The sequence below is a fragment of the Diabrotica virgifera genome, chromosome 8 (assembly GCF_917563875.1).
Source record: "Diabrotica virgifera virgifera chromosome 8, PGI_DIABVI_V3a".
Taxonomy (NCBI): Eukaryota; Metazoa; Arthropoda; class Insecta; order Coleoptera; family Chrysomelidae; genus Diabrotica; species Diabrotica virgifera.
In genome coordinates, this window is record NC_065450.1 from 223621577 (window position 1) to 223640306 (window position 18730).

Genomic DNA, 18730 nt, shown 5'->3' on the forward strand with positions numbered 1-18730 from the left:
GCAAAAACATGTCGATTTTTTTACTTATTTATAAACAATTAGAATAACTTTTTAACCAATACCCGTAGAAAAATTATATTTTCGTATTTAGAAAGACTGAATTATATATACATGTTACAGTGAAAGTTGACGTTTCAGGGAAGGTTAACCTTTACTAGTCACGGTCGACTCTCGCTGGGCATCTTAGTGAAAGTTGAATTCTGAAATAACAAGATCAACTTTCACTAGTGAAGGTTGACCATTCTTAGTGAACGTCAACCTCCCCTACAGCAGTCTAGGGAAAGTTACACAGACGTACAAACAAGATCAACATCCACTAGTGAAGGTTGACAATTCCTATAGTGAATGACAACCTCCTCTACAACAGTCTAGGGAAAGTTAGAGAGAAATAAAAGACTAATCTTAAATCACGTATACTTTTATAACAAAAGTAAATTTAGAATTTGAAAGATGAACAAATAAGAACAAAATAAAACGTGAAACTATAGTCTACAATTTAAAGACTATAATAGAGACGAAAATACTATAGTCAACAATAATAAAATTATTTGTTGCAACATGATAATGCTTTATGGCATTTGGAATTGCATAAAACATTGTTTTTTATGCAGTAACACTTCTTTGTTTGGCACTTCTTGTTACAACTGCACTTAAAAAATCCTTGCCCACTTCCGGTTGACTGAGTAGTAGCAACTGTTCGTAAAGTAAGTGTCTTTTCCATTGGAATTTCATCTTCTTTTATAATGTTTACTGGACAAGTATTAAACTGGGATCTGCAAATAAAAAGATACTTGCAGGCTTAAATGTAAAATTACTAATTATTATACTATGCGGTATTAAATACGTTCAAACAAGTTAAACTTCATAAAAGTATGGCTGATTCCCTAGGCTGATTCCGTGAAGGTTCACCTTCCCTAGTGAAAGCTGATATATATTTTCTACTATCAACATTCACTGGTCATTTCAGTGAAGGTCGACAATCACTAGCGACGGTACACCTTGACTAATATTCAGCTTTCACTGTAACATACACATTTAGAAAGAAAAACAATTGTCTTAGGACAATCAGGGACGAAGTTAGCCCCCCCCCTTTTTTTAATTCACATGTTCTTGCAAAATAATTTTGCAATATTTAGAATTATTTTTGTCAATCTTTTTTAATTAAGTTAATAGTGTAAATCTTGTTCTTTCATAAACTATCCAAAGTATTACTGTTACTTTCTTCATTCATAGTTTCAAAAACAGGTTTGATGAGAACTAACTGGACATTGTATGTGTAATGTTAGCAATTTTTGTTAAAATAGTTGTTGTAAAATATAAGGATATATTTTATGTTTTTTTTATGAAAAAAAAAAATTTGTAATTTTTAGGTATACTTACTTTCTAATTTTTGTCTTCTTTTTTAATTCAATCTTTTTTAATTTGCTATTGTTGTAACAACTTTTATGAAAACCAATTCTTTTAAATATTTACTTTAATTTAATTTTTATTTTGTAAGAATTTGTTTTATGCTATATTATTTAGTTTAAGACCTACAATAATTATTTTTGTACTTTGAGCCATATAAGCTCTGCTTTGGCTCGATATTATTGTATAATAATAATAATTCTCTGACTTATAGTGTTGCAAAAAAGAATTCATTTGGGAAAAACAAATTAAATAACTTTTAAAGTATTTGATCATTGGCTTTGAAATTTAGGGTATGATTTAAGCACCAGAAGTCTTAGAATTCCGTCTAATAAGAAGGTTCTAAGTTAATTTTTACGAAAGTTATGAATATTTATAAAAACTCAAAATTTATGATTTATTTTGCAATTTTCTAAGCAACCAATAAGAATAGACATATTCAGCGAACGCCATATTGAAGTTTTTTTTTATACCATTTATGAGTTTCTCACTTTCAAATTTGTTTAAAATGCTTAACTTTTTGGTAATAGACGAAAAAATCGAAAATTTACCGTTTTTTGATATTCATTTGTTTTTTAACTATGTATATCATCAAAATCGGCTGCAGGAAACATATAGGTTATTATTATAGATGTCCATACTCCTCAAAAAATTTGGTGTCGGTCTGGAGGGGGTTGTGTCACCAACAGGATATTTTTTTCCTTATTTCTCTGAACTAATTCATATTGTTGCTCATTACATCCATATCTGAAACCCTCTTCTTCTGTAGTTTTAAAATATTTTTCCATTTTCCAATTGCTCTGCTACATTTCTTGTAGTACCTATTCTTTGTTTATGATTTCCTTGGAATAATGTTTTTATTTATGGATATATTATCACTTATATGTTTTCCTTTCCAAAAAGTAGTTTGTTTCTCGTATATTTTATTTTCTATAGTCTATGTCTCTTACTTTTGATGGAATGCGTTCTTTACGAATAAGTTCTTTACGATTTCTTGTAGTACCTACTATTTTTATGATATCCTTGCTACATTGTTTGTAATTTTGTTGATATTATCATTTATATGTTTTCCTTCCTTAAAAGTAATTTGTTCTTTGTCCGTTTTATTTTCTATAGTCTGTGCCCTTTAATTGTTCCTACTTTTGGTGGAATATGCAGTGACATAATATATTATATATTCCATTAGCAATTAATTATATTTTTTTATCAAAAGACGGAAAAGATGCAAAGATCACAGCAATCAGAAACAGAATCAGCGACAGGGTATACCGAAACTGTAATCTCTTGAGCACATATCAGGATCGCAAAGATCTCGGCCTTAAAGACTGATGCATGAGAGAATCATTAGTTAATTGGAAGACCTTTTTGAAAAACATTAAAACATTATAAAACGCTGTAAATATTTATTAAAACAGTAAATATATATATATATATATATATATATATATATATATATATATATATATTTCCTTAATAACTACTATCACATGCAATGTGCTTTTATTTAAGTACACTTTTCCTTAGTTCCTCTTCCGCCTTCCAAAAATTTTCTCGATCTTTGAACAGCTGTATAGTCCTTTCGCAAAGTACATCTTCAGATTCTAGATCCCCTGCAAGTTCTTTGGGTAAACATTTCTTTGGGAATAGTTCTTCTGGATTCCAGCCTGCTGAATGGACTTGTAGCTAAAATGGTAAGAAATATCATAAAATAATTGATTTATTATTTTAATAAATTTTGTATCTGGAACTTTTCGATTTTTAAAAAGTGTAAAATAGGTATTACATTTTTCTCTGCGTTGGATTTACGAATTTTAAAGTGAAATAAAATGGTTCACATCGTTGTGCAATCAAATATGCAAATAGTTCTACAAGTAGCCTTTAATAATCCAGGATACTTCATCAACCTTTCATCTTTTTCTGGGACAGCCTACTTATGTTCGTTCTCTATAACTTTTCCCATGCGTCACGATTCATTTTCAAACAAATTAAGTCAAAACATAAAATGAAGCGTACGCCGATGTATGTAGTATATAGTATACAGTATACAAAATGTATATACACATCGACGTTCGTTTCACTTTATGTTTTGACTTAGTTTGTTTGAAAATATCGTGACGCATGGGAAAAGTTATAGCGGACGAACAATATCTTTTACTGTCTCTCAAAAACCACTGTCTTTAACACTCTGTCTTCCTCTGGCCAGGGGCGTAACAGAGGCCCCCGCAGCGTGAAGCTTGCGGGGGGGGGGGGGCCCAATCGATCAGGGGCCCATCTTGTCGTCTGATATTATGTAAAAATCTGTTATAGGTATATGATTTTACTTTGTGTGTTTAAACTTAAAACCGTAAATTTCTAAATAGGCGTATTCGGCAAGTGAATCATATCTAGAAACTTAATCTTTTGCAGTCTCACGAACTTTTATGGTGACGACAATAAACTATAATCCTTTGTACGTGACTATTGAAAGATTTGGGAATTGCAATTTGCCGAATTTTAGAACAATATTTCTAATTCTAGAAATGGGTTTTTTCTTTAATCTTTACCTACGTTTAGTATTTCGATACAATTATCCAGAGGCGTAACTGAGGCCCCCACAGCATGAAGCTTAGGGGGCCCCAATATGCCAAGGGCCCCATCTTGTCGTCTAATATATGTAAAAATGTGTTGTTATATTATATTATTTACATATATACGTTTTTAAGCAGTGCATTATTGAAAATAAAGTTGTCCATCCGAATTAATAAAATTGTAGATATATTCGCTGATAGTACATAGTGCACGAAGAAAATTGTTCAACTCATAGAATAATACCATGTACTAATGTAACCATTTAGTAATTTTTGTTCTATTTTATTCTATACCAGTAAAAATGAAAAATGTAAGTCGTCATAAACAATGCATGAATACACCAATAGCTCATTAAATAACAGTTTTGGAGTGAAATTATCCGCGTCACGACGGACGTATTTGCTTGACAATTTGGATTTAGGTTCTAGTTACACTCCACTTCAAACTTGGACTTATGCCGTTGGTTGCTTTTACACCCCTCCTTGGGGTGAAAAACGTACGTTTAAAAAAAGTTCGAAAATGCATAAATTGACTCATTATAAGCAAGTTGTGTTCTATAGAGTTTCTTTATCTATGTTAATACTTTTTAAGTCATTTGCGAATGAAAATGTTTATTTTTTAACAAAAAAGTAACGTTTTCAGACGGTTTTTTTCGCAAAAAACTCAAGTCAAAAATAAGTATTTATCTAATTAAATATTAGATATCGAATAAATATTTGTAGCAAAAATGTAGCTTGTAAGATACAAAAAAATGATGTACTTATTCATGAAGTCTATTGACACAGTAAAAGCACAGTTGAAGCTCATGAAAAATTATTCTTATTCGTCCAATTCCAAATAGAATATTTCAACCTGGAATAAACAAAAAATTAAGCACTTTTCGGGAAAAACTCATTAAATGTTTCAAAAAAAGCTTTAGTTTTATTTTTTATAAAAGTTTCTTGCACCAAAACTATACGAGCTACACTCAAATAAAGTTGGCCCCTTTTTTTGATAAAAAAAAATCGTGAAAATCTGCATATATTTCGCACCCCAAATAAAATTTATCGTTAGCGCTTCATCATTTACTTTAAATATTTATTGTTTATATGATCTGTAAGTTTGACCGGTTCAAAGTTCTTATTTTTGAAAAAAATTGGTTTCATAGTAAAAATTTTTTTTATTTTGGAAAAATGCCTTTTTTCAAAATAACTTAAAAAGTAACGCTCGGTTTCATAATCAGCTAAAGTGGACTTTAAATTTTAAGTTGGTACCTTTATCAATGTAGTATAAATCTATACATTTACAAATTTAATGATGCGAAAAATCTCAAATAGTAAATAAATGTAGGTCTCGCTTTTATAAATATTTTGGCTTTATTTTGTTTTTCTTTAAGACAAAGATTGGTTAAGATATGGCTGTTTAAAATTTGCATATACTCGTGATTAGTGACTCGTTCAAGCTCTTTCAACTAGAACCCTTTAAAAAATAATAACTTTGAACCGGTGAAACTTACAGGTCATATAAAAAAGTAAAGTACTTTTTAAGGCGATAATGATTAGTTCCATTTGGGGTGCTAAATAGGGGGAGATTTTCACAATTTTTTTCTAAAAAAATGGGATTAACTGAATTTTGAGCGTAATTGGCTTAGTTTTGATGCTAGAAACTTTTGTAAAAAATTAAGCTTATTTTAAACATTTTAAAAAGTTCTAATGAGTTTCCCCGAAAAGTATTTCATTTTTTGGTTATTTCACGTTGAAATATTCGATTTAGAATTTGACGAATAAGAAAAACTTTTCATGAGCTACAACTTTTCTTTTACTGGGTCGAGATACTTCATTTTTGTTTCATTTTTTTTATAAGCTAGATACATTTTTGCTAACAATATTCTGTTCGATCAAATACTTACTCTTTGAACTATTTGCGAAAAATCGCCTAAAAACGTGGTTTTTTTGTTGAACAATATTTTTACTCATAAATAACTCGAAAAGTCTTGAGTTGACCACTTTGGTGGTGACACTGAAAATTATACGGTATCGCCATAGTTACGTTCATTTACTGGGCTGTAACACATATTTGGTATTTGTTACACATGTCGCATTTAGCAATTTTTAAAGGGGTCCCCATTTCCAATTCTGCGGGGGGGCCTCGACGGAGTTTGTTCCGCCACTGCCTCTGACCTTACCACATAACCTGGCCGTCTAGCTTTTATATGTCTGACGATATCTTCAGTACCATACACAGTCACCAATTCTGCTTAGCAGCGCCCTCACCACTCTCCTGTCAACAGTGTCAATTCATCTCTTTGAGGGCTAAATACCATTCTGAGAACTATCCTTTCAAAAACCAGCATCAGATTTATTTCCCGCTGATGTAGAGTCCATGTTTCACTTCCATATGTAACAATTAGGCAAATAATTGGCATGTAGTCTTGTCTTTTTAGCAGCTTAGATCTTAATAATGATAATAAGGAATATAGTGCTCTATTTCACGCAGCTATCCTTGCTGATACTCCTTTTTATATGTGGTTATCATCTGCGATTACCACCCCAAGATATTTAAATTCTTTTACTACTTCGAAGTTGTGGTCATCAGTAGTTATGTTCTACCTAACTCTTGGTCTTGGATTTTTGGTTACTATCATTCATTTCGTCTTCTCTTCAGTTATTCGAAGGCCCAGACTACCTATTTCGACCTCTAGTTGTGAAAAACCTCTCTTACGTCTCTTATAAGATGAGTGGCTACGCCTATATCATCAGAAAAGGCCACCAATAGTTTGTTTTGATCGATTCGCAAAGCCTCCTATCAGCTCAGAGGATATTTTTCTTATTGCTAAGGCTATTTTCTTATTCTAAGGCTAAATTGAATAACAACAGTGATAAGGGGTCTCCTTGCCTAATTCCTGATGTTACACTTAGTCTTTTATATTTGTTGTTAGTAATTTAAGACATTTTGAAACAAAAATTAAAAGTAATTCCGGTACATTTATTGAGAGCCACAAATAATTTTTCAAATAGCCAAATGTGGCTCGCGAGCCACAATTTGGCCACCCCTGTATTAGAGCATCAATATATTTAAATTTAGTTAAATTTAGGTTTTTATTTTATAGTAGTATTACTCCGTGGAGTAACTAGGTGCATTTTCCGTTGGAACTTTACCAAGCTGCAGACGGGGGTTGTGAATTGCATAGTGTAGAATTCCTTCCCTTTTGTCTTCAATGCAGCATCCATTTGGTTTGTAAATTGTAGAAGCCTTGGAGGTGTCACCAGGGAAATTTACCAATAAGTTTTCAATTTAAAAATCTTTTAGTAATATTTTTAATATTTTTCAATATTACTGATATTGCTATTAGGATTGAAAAACTTTATCTTTTAAATTTAGTTCTTTATTCTCAGACAACAAAATGGATGTTAAGTTGTACTCTACTTTCATTTAAGTTGTTCTATATATCAAAGTCAAACATCTTTTACCTTCTTGTGATCTATACTTACCCTGTTTATAACGTCTGGATCAATAAACGCCTTAAGAATGCTCAACAATTGATCCACGAAATAATTTCCGTTCATGAAATGCATTCCTTTGAACTGAGTTGGTACTCCTTCTCCAAGATATGTGAAATATTTCTTTAACGAGATTGGATTTAACTTGAATACGTGAAACAACCCGAACTAAAGCAAACAAAAAATAAGAAAAAAATTAAGTAAAATCCTCCATAAAAGATATATTTATTAGTAGGATTTGTTAAAGACAATCGTAATAAAAGTCCGTGTGATGTTTAACAGTTTTAATTATTAAAATAGACAACTAAAATTATAGATACTATTAAATTGACGAAATGTAAAAGTTTTTGTGTAATTGCGACCAAAATTTACGTGTTCTTGTTGTTACAAAAATAAATGTATTTGGAGATAATTGCGTCTAATCAATATTATAACCGGCTTGTCATAATACCCGTCTTAAATCGTCTTTTTCGATTATCCCAAATAACACGTCTGTCGTGGTTCTGATGTTAAAATCGACTGCCTATCGAACCCCCACTCTAAATAAAATTCTCTTACTGCTAATCTCCCTCTTCTCTTGGTTTAATTCGCTTTCGTGAGAACTAACGTATTAAAATTTGTTCAAAGGGCTCTACTTGTTATTTTTATGTCTTAAGGACGATTGAAAATAAACACAATCTTCTAACCACCACCCGTCGATTGGTTCCACCCATTTGTCCACACATCTGTCACTGTGGGCGTCGACGGACGCTCGTTTCGTGTTTGTAATAATAATTAAAGAAAAAATATATACAGTAGACTTAAAAATATAAGATGAAATATTTACAATTCTACATTTATATTATAAACGACCCTTACGAATTACATCACACAACGTTTTCGGAATAACAAGTCCATTATCAGTGCTGCTTACAGCTATACATACTTTAAGCCACCAAAATATGTGGATTCAAACACTTTAAATTGGTATCTTCCTCTTCTTGTGCCATTCCTATCGGAGATTGGAAATCATCAAAGCTAACCTGACCTTGTTTACAGCTGACCTAAAGAGTTCATTAGTGGTGCAGCCAAACCACTCTCTCAAATTCCGCAACCATGATATTCTGCATTGTATTTGGAAGTAATGCGTATTTATGTCCTCTTCCAGCTGACCCAAATTAAAATCCTTCATAAAAGATATATTTATATTATAAAAGACCCTTACTGATTACATCACAGGACTTTTTTTGAATAACAAGTCCATTATCAGTGTTGCTTACAGCTTTACATACTTTGAGCCACCAAAACATCTGGATTCAAACACTTTAAATGGTATCTTCCTCTTCTTGTGCCATTCCTATCGGAGATTGGAAATCATCAAGGCTATCCTGACCGTGTTTACAGCTGACCTAAAGAGTTCATTAGTAGTGCAGCCAAACCACTCTCTCAAATTCCGCAACCATGACATTCGGCATTATATTTGGAAGTAATGCGTATTTATGTCCTCTCACCAGGTGACCCAAATATTAAAATGGTATAAAGTTGTTATAAAGTTAGATTTTTCGGTAAAATAATATGCGGAGTTTAAACTTTTTCCTGATTTTACATCAAACAACGTCTGATAGGACTTCCCCACACTGTGGGTTGCTGGTACTGAGGTTAGAACCTCACAATACGAACTCTACATAACATCTCTCAAGTTTATACGAAGCAAGAAGAACAAGAAGCAGAAAGAAAGGAAGCCCAAGGAAAACGTGGTTTCAAAAAATATTCGAAATAGGCAGGAAGAGAGGAAAAATCATGAGCTAATGAAAGGAGTGTCTAGAAACCCAGAAGTACTGGAACAAATAGTGGATAAAGATAAGAAAACTCATCATTAACACCTCTTACAGAGCATAAGGTAGAGCATTTACAAGAAACAGTTTGTAAATTACTAAAAGTATTTTAAAATGTAACTTTAAGAGAGGAAGCTCAAATAAAAGGATGCGCACAGACTATTTGATACTATTACAGAAAGTAGCAGAAATATGAAGAAAGCAATTATTTTGGATACACATTCAAATAGATGGGTAAACAACTAAGTTACGTTTACGTAGAAGAAAATAGGACGTAAAAAAATATATAAAAAAGGACGAAGAACAATATTAGTAATGGGGAAATTATTATTGCAGTCATACTCAAAGTCAAGACAGGTATTGTTATTATACAGTATGTTCCTCTAAGTTGTATCCATATGGAAAACTTTTTTATTATTAATTTTACAAAAAAAATTATTCTTTTTAAAAAGTTTTGCATGGTCCAAAACTCAAGATTCAACCATCAGATATCAAATTTTAGGTATGTTATACGAGGTATGTCAAAAAGTTTGAATTTCACTCAAGAGTAAAGTAGCTTTATTTGTCACAATATTGAAAATTGCTATTATGAAAAGTTGTTTAGAATTAAAAACTATATTCTAATATGCAATTACATCCTTCTAATTGAAAATTTTTTTTAAGAATTATGGATAACTAACGTTATTTTCAGTTATTTAAATTCTGATAACTCTTTTATTATTAATTTTACGAAAAAAAGTGATTCTTAATAAAAAGTTCTGGATTATCTAAGACATAAAATACAACCATCTTAAATCAAATTTTATGAATTTTATACTAGGTATGTCAAAAAGGATTTTAGATCAAAAGTAAAGTACCTTTATAGGTCAGAATATTTCAATTAGAAGGATGTAATTACATATAGGTCTGGATCCCGCGTATGAAAAAAAAGTTGATTAATAGCAAGCTGAAAATTTGTTAATAGCTTAAGGGTGTCTAGTCCAATAAACTTTGATATATGGGAACACTGAAACAGGGGTAGTTTTAATTGTGGAACAGGTTAAAAATTTGGAACGGTCACAGCACGTAAACGGCACATTTATTTTGTCCGACAGAACAGACTTAAACTCTCCGAACAGAGATTAAACTCTCATGAAAAAATCAGACTGCTATTTTTCGCCTGTCATAATTCCTGTCATTTGACATATTGTACATGTTCCGCTCATTAAAACGCCCATTTGGTGATACATAGCAGTCTGATTTTTGCATGAGAGTTTAATCTCTGTTCGAAGAGTTTATGTCTGTTCTGTCGGACAAAATAAATGTGCCGTTTTCGTGCTGTGACCGTTCCAAATTTTTAACCTGTTCCACAATTAAAACTGCCCCTGTTCCAGTGTTCACACATATCAAAGTTTATTCGACTAGACACCCTTAAGCTATTAACAAATTTTCAGCTTGCTATTAATCAACTTTTTTTTCATACGCGGGATCCAGACCTAATACTGAAACATAGTTTTTAATTCTAAATAATTTTTATAATAACAATTTTCGATGTTGTGAAAAATAAACGTATTTTACTTTTGAGCGAAATTCATATTTTTTGACATACCTAGTATAAAATTGATAAAATTTGACATTAGATAGTTGTATTTTAGGTTTTAGACTATGCAGAACTTTTTATTAAGAATCACTTTTTTTGGTAAACATAATAATAAAAGAGTTATCTGAATTCAAATAACTGAAAATAATGTTTTTTTATTTAGCTAATGCCTCGACAACTAATGGCCGTTAGGTAATGGCAGTTAGGTATCTAGTGTCATGTGTAGTGTGTGGGTAGAGTAAATGTCTTGTTACTTTGCAAAGTCGACGTCATTGTCTTTGCAAAGAGACGCTAATTGTATCCGAACGTCTGCGGTCCCTCCGGTGAGTACCGATCCCACAAGGACAGAAATTATTTTCATTTATTAATTTATAATAAACGAAAAATCTCTGACACTGGTGAGATTCGAACTCACGACCATTCGGACCTTTCGATCCAAAGGTAGGCGCTCTTACCACTGAGCCGAAAATAATGTTGTTTTCCATAATTTTTCAAAAAAAAAATTTTTCAATTAGAAGGGTGTAATTGCATACTAGAATATAGTTTTTAATTCCAAACAACTTTTCATAATAGCAATTTTCAATATTGTGAAAAATAAAGCTACTTTACTCTTGAGTGAAATTCAAACTTTTTGGCATATCTCGTATAATATTTAAAAAATTTGATATTTGATGGTTAATCATCAAATAGAATATTCTTATTAAGAACAACATTTTTTCGTAAAAATAATAATAACAAATTTTTCCATATGGATACAACTTACAGGGACATACTGTTAATAAAAATAAACATTAAAATGTCTTCTATACGTCTAGATATTGTTCTCACCCCTTTCATATCAGCTAGAAAAATAACTCCATCTGGTGGGCTAGTGTGGTGTTCTATATCTATCAGCATTAGTGAGGCTTTCATAATGGGATGCAGTTCGAAACTTTTGTTATCTGTATTCTTAAGACTACAATAAATCACTTGAAGGTTTTCTTCAGTCCTATTTGGTATGCTTACCATTCTCCTGAAACAAATATAAATCATATTGATTTAAATAGACTCTTGATCTAGGCCTCTTCTTCACTCAGTTCTTAACAGATGGGCACAATATCTAAATATAAACGATATTGAAGGAGGTTACAACATAGAAAATCAACAAAATCTACACCATCAACTACACAGTGAAGACCCAACAAGAGAAGAAGTGTCAAATGCCATCCTAAAACTTAAAGACAATAAAGCCCCAGGAATCGATGAAATCTGTTTGGAAATGTATAAAAAGGTGGATTGTCGAGCCACTTATGATAATGATGATTCAAATAAGTCTTTCATTTTTTGCTACAGTGAGACAGTAAGCCAACAATATAACGATGGCTTAGTGTAAAAACCTCGTATCTCATTAAATTACAATTTTACAGGAGAGGCAAAAAACTGATTTTCTGTATAATATAATTTAAAAACAAACACTACTGTTAAGTATTTTAATTTGAGCACATTGAAACAAATATCTGATCTTGGCACAGAGCTGAAAGTGTTAAATGTTGCTATTAAATTGAAAATACAAATATTAACTATGAAAAACACGTAAATATCCTTGCAGTATATAGAGCCTTTGCCCAAGTAACTATGATAACCTCTTATATCTTAATATACGTGTTTTTCATCTAAAATGAGGTTGTGTTTATGATTATTTACGAGGTTTTCATTTTTCATAGCTTATTGCACACCTCCAAATACTAGGTTGATACAGTACAAATCTTTTGATTTAAGGTTCATAAAATGTTTCTATATGCCGGACTACCTTTTGTTGTTCACAAAAAACATTTCTCCAAGTCGAATTTCTTAAACAAACACTCCAAATTAAGTACCAAATTCTTGGTTATAAATATACGTTATATTCACACTAAACCAAGAGAGCAATTGATATACGTGGTTTCTTTTTTCGGCTGTAGAAAATAGTCTACTAGTGTATTTGGATTTTTTCCAACAGTTGTAAATCGTGAGATACAAGGTTTTCAAACTAAAACCACCAAAATGTCATTTTCGAAAAAAAAAATGAGATACAAGGTTTTCAAACTAAAACCACCAAAATGTCATTTTCGATAAAAAAAGAGATACGAGGTTTTCACACTAAGCCATCGATAAGTGGTTTGTGGTGGACATCGAAGTAAAAAACGAAACTAAACCAAAATATTGGAGAGGACCACAAAAAATCAAGTGGTGTATGTTTAAAGATGAAAAAGAATGTCTATTCAGGACAAAAATAATAGACTAATATAATTCCTACACTTATATAAGTCATAATACAATTTGGAGGAAGATAGTCAGGGTCATTAGAAATACAGTTTCATCAGAAATAGGTAGTTGATCTACACGATCAACTTGATACCAGGGAGGGAGCCTTAAATATGTTTTTATTCCACAGTACGCTGTTCAGTAAGGATATACCTTTCGCTCCCTGTAGCTATATTTCGTTCCTTAATGGCTGCACCTAACTTTCCGTTCTGTGTGATCTTTACTCCCATGTATTATTCACATAATTTTATTTCTTGATTTTCCTCTTCTAGGGGGCTATATTGGCCTCCTCCGATACTCATATACTCAGTCTTTTCCATATACACTTCTAAGCCCCACTCTGTAAACTCTTCTAATAGTTCTCGCATCATGTAACTAAGATCAGAGTCCTGTGCGAAGATCACCTGGTCATCCGCAAAACACAGCGTGTACAGAGTCCGTTGAGTCCGATTTGTTGAGTTCTGCTTTGAGGTATATTTTGAATAGTGTTGACGAGATACAGCATCCCTGACTTAGTCCTTTAGTTACTTTAAATCCAGGTGTTATAAGATTTCCCGTTTTCATGCTTGTTGTTTGTTGGTAGTACAACGTTTTTACCGCTTTAACCAATTCTATATTTACATTTGTTTTCCCCAGTGCCTCCCATAATTTAACCAGCGGGACACTATCATATGCTTTTCTAAGGTCTACAAATATCAGATGGACTTCTTGACCACGAGCAACTTTCTTTTCAATTATCTGAGTAATGGAGAAAACCATGATCTATTGTAGATCGACCTGCGAGAAAATCGGCCTGTTCTTCGGCTTCCATATCTTGGTATTCTTCTTCTATTCGATTGTTTATGCATTGTTTGCTTCATTTAAAAAGTCAATAAAAACAACATATTTGATATAAATAATCAATGTAATAAACACATCACGTTATAATGTTTGTATATATGCAAAAAAATAAATAACAACACTAAATCAATTGATCACATTGGTTCTACATATTTCCTTAACAACATTTATTCAAAGTCATCAACAGTTTTATCGAAGGTCTTCAAGTTTATTATTTGAACGAGTAGAAAATTATGTTTACTTAATGCCAAGTTGCTTAAAAAACTGTAATATTTTATTTAAATAACTTAGGATCTGTCTAAAACCGACAAAAAAGCTGATCCATTATGCAATATGAAATCGATTGGTGAATTCGAGAAAACATGGATATGCTTTGTCGAATGTGAAAACATATAAATATGGAATTTGTACTTCAATTCGTGGTCTAATACAAACACTTCTCCAAGAAATTATTAACACACTACCTTAAAAATGGGTCATTTATGATGTCTCGAATTTCCTAAACCTGTTGTCCCATTAAGTGATTTTTTAATATCCACAAGGAAAAGAAAAAGTTTTCCTGTAGTTGGCTGTATACCATCAATCACAAAATTGGAAAGAAATCCTTTGTAAAAGGTATAAATTTTTTTTTATTAAAAATCCCTTAAAAGGGGCTACATCACAACAAAACGTTTTCGATTTTTATAAAAAATCATCATCAGTGTTCGATAAACTGGATGCTAGCTGAGCCACAAAAGAAAAATATTTGGGTAAAAACCCTTTACATAAAATATAGATGCCTTAAAAGTGCATACTTCAATAAAAAGGCCTGTGATGGTCACATGGCAAACAGGATAATGCCCTAAGGTAAGGTATACAGGTTTCCCAACACGTGGGATCCAAATTGAGTTAATCACATTTCAATGACTTAGTTGCCATTAAGTCATTGAAATGTGATTAACTCAATTTGGATCCCACGTGTTGGGAAACCTGTATACCTTACCTTAGGGCATTATCCTGTTTGCCATGTGACCATCACAGGCCTTTTTATTGAAGTATGCACTTTTAAGGCATCTATATTTTATGTAAAGGGTTTTTACCCAAATATTTTTCTTTTGTGGCTCAGCTATTTTATAAATAATTTAATTTAAACATAATGTTGTTAATTGAAATTTAAAATATAATTTAAGTACAAGAAGTCTCGGCATTCCGTGTAATAAGAAGGTTTTAAGTTAATTTTTACCTAAGTTATGAATATTTATAAAAATTCAAAATTTATGATTTATTTTGTAATTTTCTAAGCAACCAATAAGGATGGACATATTCAGCGAACGCCATATTGAAGTTTTTTATACGATTTATGAGTTTCTTACTCTCAGATTTGTTTAAAGTGCTTAACTTTTTAATAATAGACGAAAAAAGCGATAATTTACCGTTTTTTGATCTTCATTTGTTTATAACTATGTATATCATCAAAATCGGCTGCAGGAAACATATAGGTTAATAATATAGATGTCCATACTACTCAAAAAATTTGGTTTCGGCCTGGAGGCGGATGTGTCACGAGAAAAACCTTATTTCTCTGGACTATATACCTAACTGCTTTAATTTGTGAGTTATTGGTGATTCAAACTAAACATTAATTGCAACAAAAAATACGTACAATTTTATTAGGTTGCCGTGAAAATACTAAATCCCAAATAATTTTTCAGAAATAAATACATATTAATCCAGACTGGTCCTTAAAATTATCAATAATGGTTTAGCTATCGAAATACCTACTTAGTTAAGATTGTTGGTGCGATTAACAATTAAGCACAAATTAAAGCAGTTAGGTATAGGGAATGCTTAAGAAATAAAAAAGTACCATAAAATATCATTTCATTACAATACTAAAATACGTAAGTTCCATTTAAGAAAACTCAGAAAATACTCATTCCGAGTTTCGACCAACCCTGTATACTACAATTAAAAATTTAGCTATACTAATGATTCTTAACAATAGTAGAGTATATTAAAAATCATTTGAACGTAAGTAGAGTTTTAGATGTCAAACTACTATAATTCTACAGGGTGTTAATTTTGCTACGAAATTAATAAAAAAACGTAATTATCTTTTAAAATACCCTATATAATATTACAAAACTTCATATTTCAAGAAAGAAGACATAGAAGAGAATCCAAAAATGTAAAAATATACGGGGTGTCCCATTTAAAAAAACGAAGTTATAAGCAACTTCCGGTATAACAGGAAGTTGCAAAGAGATGAAAATATTTTCATTTAATAGATCATCCTTCAAAACCCCTTTATTCCAATTTTCATGATTCTGTTGCCTTTAGTTCTCGAGATATTTCTAATAGGCCCTTTAGTTGCCTCACCCTGTATACATACTTTATATATGGAGTCCAATCCTCTTTTTTAAATTCCGTTTGGTAATCTGAGATATACTGCTTTCCATGTTATTAATTGTCAAAGAGACTCTTCTAGGATAGTGGTCACTAGCTTACAAAAACGGTATCATATACCATAAATGTTTTGGTGATCAAACGGGGTTACATAATGATCAATAGCTGATGAAGAGCCTGTATGTATATTGTAACGGGTTCTTGTCCATCGTTTAGCAAGTTTAAGTAATTTTTGAAGATATTAGGTTTACTAAAATGTTACCTTTAGAGCAGCGGTTCTCAATCTGTGGTACATGTACCACTGGTGGTACATATCATTATTTGCGCTGGTACACAAAACACACAAAAACTTAAAATAGTAGTACATAGTAAGTCTTGATTATACAATCTAAAAATATAGAAATATAATAAAAGAAACTTTAGATGGTACATAACTCAAAAAGATTGAGAACCGCTGCTTTAGAGGTTATTCCAAGAGAACCTTATATTGGATTACGGTAATTAAGAGCGCCTTTAATTATTCTCGGAGTTGGAATCGGATCCAATAAATCTGTAATATCGGTTTCTGTAATTGTTTGGTTTGGGGGTGTATATGTTGCTAATATTTATTTTTTTACGGAAAGTTTTGTCCAAATTACTACTAAGTAATTTTAAAAACTTCTGATTGGTAATTTTGATTTGTATGCAACTACTCCCCTGGCTATATTTACGTCCCTTCGATTTCTAGAGAAACATGTACAATTTTTCGTATGATAAGAATGCTCTCTTTAAAATGTCTCTCTTGTAAACACATGATGATATGTAGATGGTGAGATTAAATTGAAATTGAGGTGTACTTATAGGCTTTGCATTTTTTAAAATCTTGCTCAAGCTCAAGATATAAGGGCTTACTTTGACATTACTTTCAGGTATAAGTATACTTCGGTCCTTACTTATAAATAAACACAAATATTTATTATACTCAATTTTGTCCTACAGTTAGTTTTGTGTGTACTCCACTGGGTAGGTATAATTTTAGAACAAATGTTTAGCATATTTCAACCCGGGAAGTGAAAGTTGGTAATTATAACCAAATGATCCCGATATTCAGCAACTATAATATATAACAAATAATAAAGGAAAGCTTGATCTCTTTTGCAGGGAAATTGAGCTTCATTTCTGTGTCAAATTTATTTTAAGACAGTAGTAGTTTTAGAACAGCTAGGTACCGGTAGATGGCAGGATAATCGAACTTTTTTTTTGTAGTTTTTGGTATCGACAATGCCAATAAGACGAAAGCCGAAGCCTTTGAAAATAGTAAAAAGTGAAAAAGAAAATAGTAACAAGATCGAACCCTTGTCAAAGTAAGAAAGTATTTTTTAATGATCATCATCATGGCATCTACACTCCCAGCGGAGTGATTGCCGCCCTCTTTGGGCTCTTCCTATTTATTTGTCGTAGTGCATTAACATTTAGGTTTTACAATTGATTGTGTGACTTGGCATTTTCTACAATATTTCTCCATTCTCCATTTGCTGTTTTTGCTTATGGTTACTCATTATCTAACTCCTATCCTCTGAAGGTCCTCAACTATCTGGTTCTCCCATCTGATTTTTTGTCTTCCTCATGGTCTGCCTGATACAGGTCTCCTTTTGGTAATTTTCTTGATAACGGCTTCTGGATTTCTCACCAGAAATCAAGTTTAGTGGGCCTGCTATTCTCCGAATTATTTTCCTGTCTAGGGTCCTCAATCTTTCTTCCTCTTTCTGTGTCAGACACATTAATTCAGTACCATATGTGATTACTGGTCTAATTGCTGCTCTGTAAAATTTCAGTTTAGTATTCTGAGTAAGCTTCTTAGCTTTAAGGAAGTTGTTGTATTTCCAGTAGGTTCTGTTTCCTTCCTGGATTCTTTCATTGATTACTATGCTTCTACCTGCAGAACTGAGACCCCTGATAAGATATTTAAAGTGTTCCACTTTTTCAAACTCATATTCACCAATATTTAAACTTGTCATATTATCTGGATTTTTTTGCGCATAGTTTTAGGTTTCTGCTAATGAATGCTATGTCGTCAGCATAGGCCACAAGTTGCGACGTCGATGTTATAATTGTACCTTTTATTTCTATAGCTCTTATTGTTCCTTCTATAGCGACACTATAGCTTCTATAGCGACATTAAAATTAGTAGAGACGTTGATAGAGATTCGCGTTGTCGTACTCCAGTTGCTATTTCTATATTTTTGGTGATTCCGTTATCTGTTATTATTGCTGCAGTCGATTCATTGGGATATCTAGGCTTTCATGTCTTCTATTAGATCGGATCTTGTTAAGCTGTCAAAGGCTTGGTAAGCTGTCTATTTTATGTATTTTTGTATTTTTTAATACAATACTTA

The 18730-nt window shown here is 31.8% G+C and overlaps 1 protein-coding gene across 1 annotated transcript in view; it reads right to left on the reverse strand.

The window, feature by feature from the left end:
• Positions 1-2866: 2866 nt before the first annotated feature.
• Positions 2867-18730, reverse strand: part of LOC114341532 (uncharacterized) — a 38931-nt gene continuing 23067 nt past the window's right edge. Inside the window, exons 2-4 of the mRNA XM_050657521.1 lie at positions 11676-11859; positions 7446-7622; positions 2867-3090 (exon numbers count right to left, since the gene is read on the reverse strand). Of these exons, the coding sequence (XP_050513478.1) occupies positions 2908-3090; positions 7446-7622; positions 11676-11855 (540 nt within the window). The 5' untranslated portion in view covers positions 11856-11859 and the 3' untranslated portion in view covers positions 2867-2907. The remainder of the gene's footprint in view (positions 3091-7445; positions 7623-11675; positions 11860-18730) is intronic.